Raw genomic sequence first — 17,905 nt, 5'->3', positions numbered from 1 at the left:
TGGTGTGCATTCCACATTGCTAGAGAAAGCATTAGCTGGTGGCTCTGCCGATCAAGGAATTTAAGGCCTACGTTCTTCAAACATTTCCAGAACCCACTGTCAACATGATCATTATGAAACAATACAAGGTAGCTTTATAGAAATAACATTTCATCCTTGAGTCAAAGGGCAGGTGAGGCCAGGATAAAGTGCCAGAACAATATTGTGATATTGAGATTATATAAATAAATGTACCATTAGGTCACAGATATCTTTTATTTGCTTTCAGTTAGGAAGTTAACCATAAATGTCTAAATAATATGTTTTGGTTGATGCTGAGCAGGAGTTGTGGAAGCTAATGAATTTATCAGTAGAGAAATCTAATTTAATGGATTAAAAAGTATAATAAAAGATAAGCATTGGCCATGCTAGCTATATACTTAAGCATTAGCGTTCTAGTTTTTGGCTGGTGATTTCAGTTTTACTTCATAGCCCAGAATTTTTCTGTTTGGTTAATGATTTAATAATAGTGGTGAGCCATCTTTTTCATTTTGAACACATTTTTGTTTGATCCAGAGTAATTTAGATCCAATTGAAGTTCCAATACAGAATGAAAACATATGTCATGTGCAGAAAAACAAGTGCTTAATTATACCATATATAGCAGTGTTTCAGTTGTTACATTTTTGCACTTATAAGACTTTACTGGAAATATTTTTAACTCAAGTGTTCACATGAGAAGAGATTACTAGCTGTGATGAAATGTGCTGAGTTGAGTGATAATTTTGCTGATTATGGACTGTGCTAAGAGCATTCGGTGTATTTGAAATTCAAATCTTGTATTTTCTTGAAAGGCTATCATATAATCCACTGTCTAACGCACATCTGGAAAAGCAAAATAATTTTTAAAATTGAGACAATCTTAGCAATTCTTTCAAACTCTAGAAGTAAATATGCAGCTCACAGTCCTAAAATGACAGATCATGCAAATAAGCCAAACACTTCCATCTAACTATGTCTGTGCTCAGGATAAAAGGCTAGTATACAATTACTAATTTATTCCCTAAACTTATCCATTATGCACAGAACATTTTGGAGATCTCAGCTTCTCCTAATGTAGTCACTATTTTTATTAATTAATAAAAATTTTGGCTGCTGCATGCTCAGCTGTAGAATCAGCCTACTAATGCTAGTTCACCCAGCGGCTGCAGTTTAGGATGAGAATTAGAACGGAGGAGCAAGCATAACCTCCTTCAGTGGATGGAAACATAAGAATGAAATTGTTTAGGATATTCAATTTATTAAAACAATCACACTTCTGAACTTTTGAGTGAAAGCAAAAGTCCAAACCTATGAGGAGAATTCAGAACTGATGTCAAAAAAAAAAAAAAAAAAGAAAGAAGGAGTTGGCAGCATACCTCAACAGCTCCCTTTCTGCTGATATGGAATAGACACTTAAGGCATTTTTCCCAAACTCCTCTGCATTTTTTTTTACTATAGATCTATTGAATATTCTGGGATATGTCTTTCTCAAAATGCCCTGGAAGAACTTAATATCACTCACAGTTTACACATCTGTAAATCTGGCCTTGATCAAATATGTACTACATGTTTTATAGCAAGTGTGACAGTTTCAAACAAGAGAGATTCAGAACAACGTCATAACCTCCTGTGAAGCTCTTCTGCAAAAAAACACTGAGAAAAGATTGGTTTCTGCTTTTCCTCTTCTCAGGAGAGCACCCTGCCCTGTTATATTTACCTTCTGTGACTTTTGTGACTTATATCTGATTTTCCCCATTAATTCACCAGGAAAATGTTGAAATATTGACTTTAGACGCACCAAAGTAAAGACTTCATTTTGTCATTCTCTTTGATTTTCTGTTGTAATTTTACCAAGTTCCACCCCAATTTAAACATGGTTTCAGTTGATCCAAATTGCATTTGAGTGAATAAATTGTTCATTATATAATGAACAATGAAATATAATTTCTACTTTTCTCACACCCTGCTCAAAATTTAAGCTGAATTTTATCACAAAATAATCTGATAATTTTTCATTTACCAGAGTATGTGAATATATGGTTTCCAACAAATAGTTTCGAAACAATTTTTACAAATTAAATTAGTTTTAAAATCAGTACCTTTTTTACTATGTAGATATATTTCCGCCACAAAAAATATTTCTGTAGAATGGAGATAGAAGTTTCTTGCTAGGAAAAAAACAACATAAAATTTAAATAAAAAAATAAAATATTGTAAAAGAAAGTAAGAAAACCCTCAACCTTTTTGCGGATATTTTTCATTATCTCTCTGTTCTTCAGAATGTTTATGATTTATCTTTTTAAATTTCTGAAATTTTGAATTTCCACCACATTTATTGCAAACAAAACAGAAAATAGGAAGCCAACACAGATTATTTATTAACACTAGAACATGAAAGCTATTTTGGAAATTCTGAAATATCACCCACTGAAAGCAGAGATAGGACAGGAACTATACCTATATAGTGGGAATACTAGCACATATACTCATTTTAGAGAAGATTTACAAGTCATAGGTTTGAAGACAATACAGTCGTTCACAGATCAGTGGAAACCCTAAGTGTTCATTTAACCTTTAGCCTTAGTGTCATGGAAACCTGTAGTGGTCTTTCACCCATTACACCCTTGAAAATGAAGATTCCTTCTGGCTAGGAGACTTTCAATTACACTATTGATCAGAGCTATTTAAAGGATTATGAGCTCCTCATTTGGGCTGTAAAAAAACTAATTACAAGCCAAAGAACAATATCTGTAATTCAGTAGGTTTTGAAAATACCTACATTGCTACACATATAAGAGGTAATTAGATGCAGCAAATAACTGCAATGGAATTGTTAGCAACATAAGTAATTCTTTTAACCCTGAAAATTTCCACAGCTAAGTTTTCATTTGAATATAATTGTGCTGCAAGTGTGCTGATAGTACATATGAGCTGAGATCAATTTTTATTTCACTAAATGGCTGAACTGCGTAGTCATAAGGAGCCTTAATGAGATCAAAAACTTGATACAAAGGTGAAAACACATTGCGTTTTCTCTTTTCTTTTAATATTCATTCCTGTCCTATCTCTGCTTTCAGTGGGAGATATTTCAGAATTTCCAAAATAGCTTTCATGTTCTAGTGTTAATAAATAATCTGTGTTGGCTTCCTATTTTCTGTTTTGTTTGCAATAAATGTGGTGGATTCACACTCCAAGGTGCTACTAATACTAATGATTTTACACATCTTGTTAACAAAAGAATTTATTTATAATTTTCGCAATGTTACAATTTCAGAAACAATCATTTTAGGTATAAAATGTACCACTAACATTTCCCTAATATTTTTTATTTATTCAATAGTGTAATGAAAGCAGTTTGGATCTGTTGAAGGTTCCATAGGTTTGCATCTCAAACAGCTTAAATACAACAGAAACCATATTGCTTCACAATAATTTATTTTCACTTCATTGTTAGTCTCAGGTGTTGTATACGGACTGTAATGAACCAGATTCTCAGCTAGAATAAATGATTCAAACTCAATTGATGTCATTGGAGGCATGCTAATGTACACTAGTTTAGGAGCTAATCCTGCCTGTTACAATATTTAATACCATTTGTATAATTGTTCAGTTGTTGAAAAATTTAAAAGAGCAGCAGCGTGGCAGGTAAATATATAAAACTGAATTCTCTATTCTATTATACAGATTTTATGCAGGAGTTATAGCCTTGTTTATATTCAATTATTTCACACTCATTTTTTATAAACACAGTGTTTATAAACAAGGAGTTATAGTTTGCTGCTTAACTGATGACTCAAAGAACAAGTTCAACGGTAGAATTAGTTATGAAAAACTTTCAAGAAAAGAGAACATGAGCATTTTGCCTTATCTTCAATATAGCCCGCTGGTCATGGGAAGAGGTTTCTACACAATCATGCCCTCAGTTACAGGTTACAGAGTCCTTAAAGCAGTATTTCAAGCATGAAAATGTAAATTATTAGAGGGGAAAAAATAAGAGCATTTATGGCTTTGAAAACTGGTGAAATTACTTGACAAGTAAACTGTTAAATGGCTTGATTGAATTTGAACTTGTCTACACTGGAAAAAGTGGTACATACATTTAGATCACTTAGATTAAGCAAAAGTTTTGTATTCTTGTTAGATATATTTGCTTATGAAAACTTGCTATTTGAGCATGGATGGGAGATGTGGTTGTTACCCATGCTAGAGTGGCTATGTTGTTTCACTTTGAACTTTAACAGATTTTCTTTTTTAGTTCCTAAATTAGCTAACTAATTAAGTATATTTTCATGTGACATGAAACATGTTTTAAGTGCTTTCCTAAGTTTGAAGGAATAAGAGATGTACTTAATTTTTTTCTGAATCAAGTTCTTGATTTTCATCCTGTCTTAATCAAATGAACGTGATGATCTTTGCTAACAGAAGTTTAATCTCTTTTCAAATATACCAGTTAATTGTTAACATGTATCTATCTGTGGGTTTTCCAAAACTGTTTTTAGCATTTTAGAGGCTAACTTGAACAAGTCTGTAAAAACTGATACTTTGTCAAGAAAGGACTAACTGCAGCAGTGGGTCATTAGAGGTGTGAATGCCAATGCATGTGTCACTGTTCAGTCCTGACAGATAGACCTCCACCCATCATCCTTCAAGGGCCGGTCAATCAGACACTAGCAGTGGATGGGACAGCTTTGCTGAAGTGCAAGGCAACTGGCGACCCACTTCCTGTCATCAACTGGTTAAAAGAAGGATTCACCTTCCTGAGCAGAGACCCTCGAACATCCATACAGGATCAGGGGACCCTTCAGATTAAAAATCTGCGGGTGAGTAGCAACAGCAAAACAACTGATACAAAAGGACATGGCTAGCTATGAGCTGTTGCTGTTTGCCTCAGTCAGCTGTGCTGTCATGCTGTCTAGTGTCTTCTAAATTAACTTAATTGTGTCTTTTACTATGAAATTCTCACCAAGTCCACATCCTCTTTCATTCTTTGATGTTGCATAGCGAAAGGGTGCAGAGGGTGGTGGAAAAAAAACCAAGCATCAGGTATTTCTATTAGAATTCCCTAACTACAAAATTGGTATTTGAAATCTCCTGTAGATTGTGATAAAAAACACAAGTTGGGGATGGATAGTCATGTCAAAAAATAGGCCCTCCTTATCTTTCCAGTCATTCTTACCATAAAATCATTGGCCTTTTGTCTCTGTTAAAACTTAGAGCAGTTTGTTTTCAACACCTGATCATAATTTTACAAGTTAACAAGTGGAGTTCATCAGAGTTTAGCTGTGCACTTTCTCCACCAATAAGTCTTGACAGTCTTGAGTTGGCTGATTTATTCCAGTGTTACTCTTGCTGGAGATGTTCCATAAGGCTGTGGATGGGACAAAACAACAAATACTGTAACATACAAAAAGTCATATGCAGAGTGATAACTATTCAAAATGAAATGCTCGTACTAATATTTATCTTTTAACATGAGATAACACGATATCTTTAAATGTGCAAAGAAATCTTACAATATTCCAAACAGCAAAATGTAAGATTTTGTTGATAAACATTGCATCACTAACCTTTGCATAGGCTCTTCATTTTCCCCATTCAAAGATTAAAAATGCATATTTGTGTTTATGTGACATGTATATGGAAAAATAGTAAGGTAAATCTAATTATTTGCCAAGAACATAAAGACAATTTCAGAAACCATTTAATTTCAGCAGCAGTAATTTCTGCACTTAGCTTTGCCATCCAAAAAATATGTCAATAAACAGAGGTACCAAGGACAAGACAAAGAGCAGTTTTGTTTTCTCATGCCATCTCATCAGTGATCGGAGGTGAATTGCTAACTTCCTTGGAACAAAATGGAATTTATTAAAAAATTTATGCTAGCTTTCCTTGAGTAAACACTTTATCCTTCCTCCCTGGGCTGAAGGCAGGTTTAGGCCATGAAGGTTAATGCATTTTTCCTGTAGAGCTGCATTAAAGAGTGCACTTGAATACTCAAGGTACTCCAGTAGTGTTAGAAAGCAGCAATTAAAGGTGGAAGCTTGGTGATTTCAAATAAACTTTCAGGCATTGATGATGGGCTTCTTTAGAGTGTCCACGATGCAGAAGCTCCTGGGATACCTGTCTGCATGCAGCTATGCAAACAATGAAATTGGTTCTGAATCGTGCCAGCGCGTTAATCTTGCTGTTAGAGGCACAAGGTCTGTAAACAAAAGGAAAAAAAAATTGCTTGCAAGGGGAGAAGGAAACAGTATTAGTAGTGAGCATGATTTTGAAAGACATGAAGCTTTCATTGATCCTTAAGTGGCTCATTCACTAGTAACTAATTTTCCTTAAAGGCTCAGAAAGACATTTATAAGCCCCTTGATTGCAGTACTGTGCACTGTTTGACTCATACTTAAGAACAAAACCCACACACAACCACAAAAACCAGATTTCTCCTGCCCCTTGCAGTTTTTATGAATTAAATACAGATTTAAATGTGAAATGTTTAACAGAATGTTTAATTTTTCTCTCAGGTCTATCTGAGCGATCACTAGCAACACTTCCTAAGAAAAAAATGGGCAAAAAAAAATGTCCAAGTTCACTTACACACCCAAGTTCAAAACAAATTAATATTTATCACCCACATGTCCTCAGCCTTCTCTTCCCCTAACAAATAATCATCACTACTGCAGTCATAAAAGGATTTCAAGATATGGGTAAAGATGAGCCACTGCTATTTAAACCTTTGAGACTATCCTCTTCTGCTATATAACTCTTTCTGTATGTAAATCAAATTATTCAGAACTCTGCCGCAGTCACAGTGAGCCATGGACCACAGTCATAAACATGAACCTATAGGTTTTTCTGATGAGCCAGTCTTCATAGTTGCTCTGAGGAAGACAACTAAAAACTCACATAGTTCACTCACTTGCTACCCTTTCAGACACATCAAAACTGACAAACTCCCTTCTGGTCTATAGAAGTGTACCACACCAGGTTTAAACACCTGCAGTAACTTAAAGAAGAAAACTGTTTATTTTACTAAATAGCAATGTTTGCCATTGTTTTTTTTCTGTAGCACAAAAAAGTATAAATAACTGAATACACTATGATACACTATGTCTGTATCTAATCCATACACAGTCTGTAAGTTACATAATTCACCATAACTTGCAAGAGGCAGTATATATCTAGCTTTGTATACTGAGTTTGCCTTCTGCAAGTTTTTATGCCACATACTTTACTGAGTAAGCTGTACACCATCTGTTATGGTAATACACCAATGAAGTTGAGAACCATAGCCTTGAGAAATATTCTCTATTATAGTTAAATCATAATGAAGAATCATATATTTAATAAAAGCTCAGAAGAAGCAAAATACAACACTACTTCAGATTTCTTTACAGTGCTCTCCTCTGGAAAACCTATCTCCTTTCAAGAGCCTTTCTCATTTCATTAGTAGTACCTCTATACTTTGAGACTCTGAGCCATTGTCAGCGGAAGTTAATTATTGCTCGTATTTCATGGAATAAACATCTCCTAAAATGCAAGTTATGCTCATTCAGACAACTGAACTTCCTGCCCCTAAGGATGGTACACTGCAGTCCCAGTGTATCTGAAGAAAATACAAATAAAATTCAAATATGGTAAAAAGAATCAATTAAATTATATACCAACAAATAATATAAAGAGCACCTTACTTACTTGCCTTGACATTCTTAAAGAGTGAGGTATAAGCACACTTGCCTTAGTGCCACTCTGAGTTTAGCAGAAGCCCTTTACAATCCTTGAAGTTCCATGAAGCTTCTTGGATGAAATCCTATTGCCATCAGGTCATTTGACGGTGGGTATAATTCTACTCCTTTATCACTGGAGTCAGCACTCTCCCTCTTCTGCTTTTATCTCTGCAGTACCGTGCTTTATACGTAGTGGGAAGAGGTCTCAGACCTCTGTATATTTTGCACTCTGTAAAGTCACCATTTTCCATCTGTCTTTATAGTCTTTTCTAATTACTGTCTCACAAATCTTTACTTTAAATGTAAGTAGAGAACAGCAAAACGTTTGGCAAATTTTCCAGTAGAGCAATTCATACAGCAATGAGATTAGTATTGACAATATAATTGAAACAGTTTCCCCAAATAAATTTGAAATATATGAACTGACAAGGAAGTCACAATAGAAATGCTTTTTTTTTCTTTTTTGCTACCAAAATGCCTTGCATGCCTGAAATAAAAACGTATGTGAAATGGAAAAAAAGTAAGTATGGTGTAGGATCTGATTGAATTTTGCCATTGCTTGAAAGACTACCTGTGTAGAGAGAACCAGTTATGTCTCAGGAATAATATTTGTATGTTTGGTGGACTATACAGAAATTGCTTCATCTGTCATAAGAGTGCAAGACGGTATTAACAGCCTCATGGCACTGGAAACTGTATCGCTGCATCATCATAGTATAATGAATGGTGAGATTTTATCATCTAAGAAATTAGTTGTTATATTGTTACCTGATTTCACCTATTTGTTGTAACCAATACAAAGATTCACACTAAAACATTCAATATGCTGCACTTACATGCTTACTTGTACCATTAACAGTTTCAGAATTAGAACTAGAAAAGTATTAGAAGTAAGAGATCTTATTACAGTTCTCTAAAAGTAAGTCACCATTAAATGATTATTTGGAAATACATGGTGCCCTCTAGGCTGGTATAAAACATAGACTATGCCCTTCTTGCCAAGAAACATTTAGAAAAAGAAAATTAGATTAAACTCAGTCATCTGATTCAAAAAGGTTGTTAAAACTGCCCTTAACTGGTTTTTATGTTTAGCTGTCCGATACTGGGACTTACACTTGTGTTGCTACAAGTTCCAGTGGGGAGACATCTTGGAGTGCTGTGCTGGAGGTGACAGGTAAGCAAAGTTCAGGGGCTGGTTTTAATTAGCACAAAATAGAAGTATAGGCTATATTAGAGCAGTCTGAGTGAAGTAATCTCCTCTAGAAATTCTGGGACTGAGATGGAGAAATTTTAGGTGGGGAGGCTGGGCTCTTTCACATGCTTTGAATTTCATTGCTATTATCTTTTTTTAATCTTTATTTATATTTAACACTTTTGAATTTTGCAGTTTTTCTTTTAGCACGTACCTAAAGAATGATAGCTTTTCATCCCCAAACATATACATGATAGTGCAATTGTTTACTTACTTCTTTACAGATTGAGCACATTGGTTATGCTGCTTTTGCAGATGTTTGGTATGTTTTTCAAGAAATAATTGTTTTGTATTTGCCTCTCCCAGAATCTGGTGGAGCAACAGTCAGTAAAAATTATGATATAAATGATCTCCCTGGGCCACCATCCAAACCTCAAGTCACTGATGTTACTAAGAACAGTGTCACCCTGTCCTGGCAGCCAGGGACCCCTGGAAGCCTACCAGCTAGCGCATATATCATTGAGGCTTTTAGGTAAGCAAATTATTCCACTTTTAATCTCCTTCCTTCCTAATTTTGCTTAAACCCTTGTACCCGCTGTTCTCCTATTAGTTTGGTGTTCTTTTGCACAACATACGTATCATTAGAAGGTCATTAAAAAACTCAACTTCTATCGAAGGCATTGATTCTTATTTTTCAAATGGATATTTTTTTAAATTTATAACTTTTTTCTAATTGAATAATTAAAGGAACATCTAACTATTTCTTCAGGTCAACAGGAATATAACAGGACAATGCAGTCATTATCTGTTACTTTTCCCGTAGAACTGATGACCAGTGAGTCTCCTGTGGGAATGGTGCAGGTCAAATCATTTGATCCAGCATTATCTTGACTATCATAGTGCAAATAATCTGAAAACAAATGGATAATCCTGAAGCCTCTCTGCATACTTTATTTCCTGTTCTTGTTAAAACACCACCTAATAAAGAGTCAAAGCACTTTAAATATCTGGTTTTTACTGTTTTAGATAGATTAAAACTTCTAACTGAAAAGGTTAGTGTGATACTTCAGTATTTCATCCTGAGGCTGAATATATGTGGCACAGAAGAACTTCTGGGCTTCAATTCAACACATGCGTTTAAGCATGAGTCATGTCTCTCACATTTATCAGTAATATATGCTTCAGCTTAAAAACGTGCACATTCTTAAATGATTTCCTTAATCAAGATCTTCAATAAATTATGCATAAATTAGTCCACTTTTTAATCAAAATTCATACAAGAATTCAGCAAAATCTTGTGCATGAAGAAGTTATAGTGATAGTACTTCATGTTTCTATGATAATGTGCAAAGAATATTACTGTATGTGCATCTAGTTTATTTTGTTTTGGAACTTACCTGTTATGCATTACATGAATTAAACAATTGGAACAACATGAAATCTGTAGCTTTCAATTTTCTTTTTCCTTTTAATATATTTAAAGATTTTTTTTGTCAATGCTATACAACAGAAAAACAATAAAATAAAATTTTCACTTTAAACCTTTGTGATATTTCAACCAGATAAGATTTATTGGCATCTTATGAATAACTTTAACAAAAGCCAAGCATTTTCATTAAAGCTCTTCTAACAATCACACCTGAAATCTCTTCATACCGCGTATTATAATCTAATTAATTATATTTCCCCTGGAAAATGTAGTGACAGAAAAAATATTCGTATGCTTTCCTTCACTTACAAGTGTATTTTCAGAAGGCTTTTTGTAACTTTGAGTATAAATTTAGTTCAAGGAGAATGCTTTTCTTCCAATGACAATTTATGAATATAATTTACTTAGTAGTATAGAAAATTATTCTTTTAACAGAATTTTCTTTTCTAAGTTTTATGTTGAAGAATGGCCTATTTATCATTCAAATTTACTTTACAGCTTTGCACAATTTCCTTTTGCAGATATTTATTTTAGAGAGATAGCAAAAGCTTTTGCTTCTGTTGAATGGAGAAATACTTTTGACAACTGTGAGGTTTTTTTTTTAATCCTATTTTGATGAGTTAACTGAAGCATTTTTATTCTTGCCCTGCTTTTACTACTTTTTCTTGAATTCGACTTGATACAGGGTTACAAAAGCAGTTCCTTTCACTTCTCTACTTTTGTCTTTCATTAGTCTATAATCTTCAATCCTCTTCTCTTTGCAGTCAATCTGTAAGCAATAGTTGGCAAACGGTAGCTAACCACGTGAAGACCACTCTCTACACTGTGAGAGGACTGCGCCCCAATACAATCTACCTGTTTATGGTGAGAGCTATCAATTCACAAGGTCTTAGTGATCCCAGCCCGATGTCCGATCCTGTCCGAACACAAGGTAATATTAATTGTTAAGGCTTATGTGATTAAGCTAAAATAGAAAGAAGGAAAAGAAAATTGACTAATAGGGCAGTCTGGCCATTTGGCTTTAGGAAGGAATCATGAATCGAGCTTAACCAGCAAAGACAAAACATGGTCCAATGTTTGCTGTATCAGCGTGGAAATTAGGAGAGATAGATAAGCTCTCTAATCCAATGTATAATAAATACATTGTAGACCTATTGGTTTACATTTTACTTCGACCTAGTGTGCTACTTGATGCCTGGATTCTATTGAAAGTAATGTGAGCTACTCAGGCTTTTCTGAAAAGTGTTCTTAATACCATGCTTTCCTTAGTATCTTTTCTCTCCGTGTCCTTATTTCTCCATGTTTATAATAGGGATATACTATAATAACAAGTGCTTATGACAGACAGACATTGTGTTTAGCTTTAGTTTCTTTACAAAAGAATTGCACAAAATAGCTGTGGTGTATTGATTAATCCAGTTCAACCTTTAGGCAGAGAATTCATGTAAATTAAGGCATTTGCATGCTAAGAATATTTTGAAGTCATTCTAAGAAAAGTATGGGTCTTCTATTTATTTACCTAGATTTCTGAATTCTTTACATTACTCCAAATTATAATCAAGAGGAAGGCAGAAGTGAAATTCATCATTTAAAGGGTGATGATATACTTGGTACTTGTGATCCTCCATTGCTATCCAATTGATTCTTGAATTCTGTTCATGTTACATCAAGCTCTAACTGTGTATAAATGTCACAAACAAATTTCTCTTCACAGTAAGGATTTTTTTGGCTTTGACAACATATTGCTTGAATACTTCATTCAAGAGTGTAGTCCTGTGTTAAGCAGGCTGGAATGGAGGAATTAGTAACTGTGTCAGCCTCCAGCATGTGTAAATGGTTTGGATGGAGTCATAGAATCATAGAATAGTTTGGGTTGGAAGGAACCTCAAAGATCATCTAGTTCCAACCCCCATGCCATGGGCAGGGACATCCCACTAGATCAGGCTGCCCAAGGCTCCATCCAACCGGTCCTTGAACACCTCCAGGGATGGTGCAGCCACAGCTTCCCTGGGCAACCTGTGCCAGTGCCTCACCACTATGATGGTGAAGAAATTCTTCCTTATATCAAGCCTAAATGCCCCTCTCCAGTTCATATCTGTTCCCCCTCATCCTATCACCACAAGCCTTCATGAATAGTCCCTCTCCAGCTTTCTTGAACACCCCCTTCAGGTACTGGAAGGTTCCTAGAAGATCTCCTTGGAGCCTTCTCTTCTGCAGGCTGAACAAACCCAACTCTCTCAGCCTGTCCTCGTATGGGAGGTACTCCAGTCCTTGGATCATCTTTGTAGCCCTCCTCTGGACTCGTTCCAACAGTTTCATATGCTTCTTATGTTGAGGATTCCAGAACTGGACACAGTACTCCCGATGAGGTCTCACAAGGGAGGAATAGAGGGGCAGAATCACTTCCCTTGACCTGCTGGCCACGCTTCTTTTGATGTAGCCCAGGATATGGTTGGCCTTCTGGGCTGCGAGCACACACTGCCGGCTCATGTTGAGCTTCTCATCAACCAGCACCCCCAAGTCCTTCTCTGCAGGGCTGCTCTCAATCACATCATCCGCCATCGTGTACTGAAAAACAGGATTGCCCCGACTCAGATGTAGGACCTTGCCCTTGGCCTTTTGAACCTCATGAGGTTCTTTGCTGGTCCTAGATGGAAACAGAGAAACAAGAGTAGGGTGGTATTTCTTTATTCCATAGCCATCACATCCAGCCTTTCTCATCCCTGTCAATTTCTAAATAAATCTGTCCTTAAAAATTAACCCCTCAAAATAAAATCTTTGTTGTAAAAGAGGAAACAGCTGCTTTTTGAAAAGCTGAAGAACTGAGTAGGTCAGGGTTTCATTGTTTGACTGTCCATGGAGCATCACAACTTTTCTTTCTCTTTCTTACTCTCCCATTATTATAGGTTGACTCGTACTTTTCATTGCACCAGCCTTTTAGTCTGTGTAACTTATCACGTAGTTAAAAAATAACTTTGTCTGGCATTTAAGTGTCAAGTATAGACTTTTTATCTGACATACTGACAAGCAATTTGATTTCAGTAAAAACATGTCTTTTAATTAGCTGCAGCATTTGTTGCAGCTTCCATTTCCAGAAGCTGTTTAGCAGTCAAGCACTCTGAGACACGTAGAGGATTTATAGCTTCTTTGCAAGCCTGCAGTTTAATAGAATTAAATCATAAAATCAATTGAAAATTAACATAATGTTTTGATGTGATTTCTAATTATGCCAGAATTCAATTCAGGCTCACAGAAGAAGCTGACACGCAGTAGAAAGCCTATTCACAGTGGCCATGGAGGAAGAAAAAAGCATCTGTAACAGTGCTATACAATATTAATTTGCAACAGGTGTCTATTGTAGCTTTAATAGCTGAGCATTATGTCTCCTGGTTTTAAGTACAGCAAATACAAATAATAGGGTTTTATGCTTATTTTCACCAGTGGACAACAAGCAGGCACTTTCAGAGGGTTTATTATATGTGACTAACATCAAATAAGGACAGAAAAATCAGTAATTACTCTAAGAAAGGAGCTGATTTCTTGTTTGGATTATTAACAGATCAAACCATATATTAAAAATCACTTTAAAGAAACCATATATATAATTCTATCCCCGGAATTTAAATTACTAGGCAACTAATAGTAAGTTCACTGGAAGCTATTAAAAGAGAGGTTAGAGAAAACATACAACCAATTTAATTTTAGAGACCTCTTAATTGACAGCAGAATATAGTTTTTTTAAGCCAGTTTTGGTTGAGTCATTATTTTATTATCGCAGTATTTGATGATATCCTTACAGATATACCAACTGCTTTTCCATTGGTAGTTTCCTAGTAATGTGAAAGTGACATTAAAAGACATTACACTGTGAGCATCCTATATGCATACGTTTCCAAGTGTACATACCAGAAAACCGAATTCCACATGTACACCTTGATGTTAATTTCTTACTGTTATCAGCCCATGTTATTGCCTGATTTTTGGACATATGTCCCATTGAAATGATGAAATGCAGTTCATACAAACATACTATGTAGAAAGGTCTTTTCTCCCAAGAGAATCTAGATATTTTGTTGGTTACATACCACAGGATAACTGAAATAAAGCCATGGGGAACTGTAGGTATTTGTACCAAGGATCATAGCTTGTGGATAATAGCATAAATTGTCATCCTGTAAACGAGTCTGAGTTGTTGTCTTACAGATTTATTCTATTATATCTCTCTGTTTCTTAGTCATTTTGATTGGCATAATTTGCTATACAAGCACCTTCACAGACATCCTTATTTGGATTAAATTCCTTTTGAAGATCCATGAAGCCATTTTCATTTGAATATCAGTAGAAGCCTGTGGCATTATTGTTTATTGGTAGCTCAGAACCCATAACAATCCAGAATTATGCAGCTGAAATATTGATGGTGGAAACCTAATTTCGTTCAAAACCTGGAGGCATACGATTTAAACTCAGTTGTTATATTTAAGTCATTAATTTTTAAGAGTACTATTATTTATTCTTAATAATATTTAGAAGATAAGAAGAAATCACATGCTGCATACTCCCATATCTAAGAGCATCATAGGGGGCAAAACCCTTTTATGTATGTATTCTCTTCACGAGGACACAATGTTGATCCAAAAAGAGGGCACGTGTCTTTGGCTAGTGACTCCAATGGATAAACCAAGTAGAATTCACAGATGCCTAGACAGGCATGACCATAATGTATTGGTCCTTTTTGAATATATTCTGTGCTTGTGTTCCTAATCCCCTCCTCTGGAAAAATTACAAGCAAATTCCAGCAGAAATAATGAGTATGTGTGTTTCTAACAGGCATTATATAATCCACATACATAACTGAAACAGTGAGGGCACGTGCAAGTGTTGACGAAGAACAGTGTTATAAGATCCTTGAAAGACCCATTGAAGGGATACAGACTTTGCTGGCTCTTAGAAAGTACCTTAATTTCTGTTTAAGTTGGGGGGAAGGGACATATTATGGTCACACATTAACTAGGTGACAACCAGCCCAACATCCTCCTTTTGGTGGAATGTAACAGAAAATTATGTCTTCCAAGAACTATCTATAAAAAGACAAATTGCACATTTCTTTTTCCATTTTCTGATACATATTTCGTCTTTGCAGTTCCTATTTAGTAAAGAGTGCAACTTCATTCTATATAACACAATGGCATAGACCAAATGTCCCTAAGGACTAGATGCTAGGTCCATACGTAGTGCTAGAGTCACAGTTTTCCCTAGATATATATTAAGCAATCAAATTCCTTCAGATTTTGACTAAAAGAAATAATTTCCCCCACACTTAGAAGGAATCTTTGACTTAATCTTGAAGAGAAAATTTTGTGGTAGAGTTTTTTTTTAACCTTTTATTAGATCAGAGTCAGCTTGGTTTAATAATTTTTTTTTCATATTTGCACTAGATTTCATTATCAATATCTATAGAGGGAAAGTATGCTTTGCAGAAAGGATGTTATTTGTAGTGTTTGTTTCTTATGTACATGGTATGTGCAGAGGGGAAGCTTAGTAAAAGTTTGGAAACATGTAATGACTTAATGTCATGTATGCCCTAAGAAAAAAAAACCCAAACTGTTCATTTTCTTCAGTTATAATAACCAATTTGGTTCCAGATATCTGAATAACATCATTATTATCTTGGAATTAGTGAATACTGCATCTTGCTCATCACTTACGAGATCTGAGAAAATGTCATTGAATCTGAATACTCATTTAAACATCTTTATATTTTATCATTTCCTAAACAGCTGAAGATGAATGCTTGGTTTCCATTACTTAAGGTGCTTTGGAGTTTATATTTAAACATTAGTACTATAAAGGGTGTTTAAATCAGATTGTTAACCTATACAGTAATTTTTATTGATGCCACACATAGCTATTCTCATTAAAATTATGCTTTCATGTGTTTTCTTGACCTGGCAGATATCAGCCCACCGGCTCAAGGTGTGGATCACAGGCAAGTCCAGAAAGAACTGGGAGATGTCATTGTACGACTACATAATCCTGTTGTACTGACACCCACCACAGTTCAAGTCACCTGGACGGTAAGACTTCTGCTATTATTACCTTAATGTGACTTTATTTTGTGTGTTTATCCCTGCAGTTTTTTACTACCCTGAAAAGCTCTAGTCTTGACTCCAGTGTGAGTGCTCTGATAAACTAACATTATACTGTCACATATATGTGGTGATGAAATGGTCGTCTTATTTCCCTTTAAAGTCTGGCAGGTTCAAAGCCTTCAGCATTCAGCTCAAAGTGAGCTAGCTGTTTGACTAAAAAAGATATTATAAACATGAAATGCTTAACACCACCATCTAAAGGATAATTGATCTGTGGACTCATTACTATGCCTGCCAAAAAATAATCAAAGTTAGATATCAACATGGAACTGCTGTGTGAAAAACCACTTTCCACTTCAAGGCATAGGGACCTCTGACAACACCCTATTATTTGGTGACCCTAAAATGCAAAAATAGCTTTCCTATAGGGCACTTGCAGTGAAGCCAGAAGAACGTGGTGCTGATGCCTGACCCACCATGTAGCATCTAGTTTTCTAGCACAAGCCTTACCCACAATCAGTAGATATCCTTTCATTATAGAAGACCAGAATCTTTTTTGGCATTACTTAACAACATTTCTATTTGAGGGATCAAACTACTGGGTAGAAGTCTGATATAGTGTTTGGCTTTCAAAATGCTATGTTTCCCTTCCTGAGGCTTGAAGGAAAGGATTTGTAACCACAGAAGGAGAGAGTTCCTAGGGTGTTACACACCAGAAAAGATTTGCTTTGATCTTGGAGCTATCAGAAATACAGTTTCATTGACTTGCCCTTGCTGTAGCGTATAATACAAAACACAGCCCCAATATAAACACAATTCAGTTTTATGCAATGTAACCAAGGTCATTGGATTATAATGAAATATATATGTATGCATTTGTGTGTATATATATTATATATGTGTGTGTTTGTGTATCTCTATCTAAAAAGTCTCTTAAGTGAAGAAAACATGGTAAGGTAAATGGAAATAGTTAGGGATGATATGAATACCAGCTTTTTGTGAAGATCCCTTAAAGCAGTGACCCTATGCCACCTGACAAGCACACAGGCCTCTACAGAGATGTTTCAGAATTGCCCAAGGGAAGAAAGACACAACACCCCCTTGAAACAGCATATTAGAAGCTTTATTTCAACCAGAAAAAAAACCCCTAATTAATTAACCATAGTCTCTAGGAAAAAAAAAAAAGAAAAAAAAAAGCCACTCTATCCAGAGAATCAAGTGCACACTATTAATATAAAATGGTTAAATAGAGTAGCTATCATACAAAAGGACAGAAGTGCCATGGGAGTAATAAGACTCTGTGTTGACTGTATGCAGTTCAAGGAGTCAATGCCAAAGAAACATCCTTGATCTCTGAGTTTCTGACATCCTGACTCCAAGCAAATTAACACCAAATTCTCCCTTCTTTCAGATACTGTTTTGGTTTTACGTTATCTTTTTTTTGAAATTTGAG

General features: G+C 35.3%; 1 protein-coding gene across 16 annotated transcripts in view; it reads left to right on the top strand.

The window, feature by feature from the left end:
• The window catches only part of ROBO2 (roundabout guidance receptor 2), a 905,955-nt gene that overhangs the window by 809,203 nt on the left and 78,847 nt on the right, over window positions 1-17,905 (top strand). For all 16 annotated transcript variants that reach the window (XM_069870289.1, XM_069870339.1, XM_069870284.1 and 13 more), the window contains 5 exons: window positions 4,636-4,841; window positions 8,835-8,916; window positions 9,301-9,466; window positions 11,128-11,294; window positions 16,316-16,437. In XM_069870289.1, coding sequence (XP_069726390.1) covers window positions 4,636-4,841; window positions 8,835-8,916; window positions 9,301-9,466; window positions 11,128-11,294; window positions 16,316-16,437 — 743 coding nt within the window. The remainder of the gene's footprint in view (window positions 1-4,635; window positions 4,842-8,834; window positions 8,917-9,300; window positions 9,467-11,127; window positions 11,295-16,315; window positions 16,438-17,905) is intronic.

This window comes from Phaenicophaeus curvirostris, chromosome 1, assembly GCF_032191515.1.
Source record: "Phaenicophaeus curvirostris isolate KB17595 chromosome 1, BPBGC_Pcur_1.0, whole genome shotgun sequence".
In the NCBI taxonomy this organism is placed as follows: domain Eukaryota; kingdom Metazoa; phylum Chordata; class Aves; order Cuculiformes; family Cuculidae; genus Phaenicophaeus; species Phaenicophaeus curvirostris.
The sequence above is the reverse complement of the archived record's forward strand: the minus strand, read 5'-3'. Positions and strand labels throughout refer to the sequence as shown.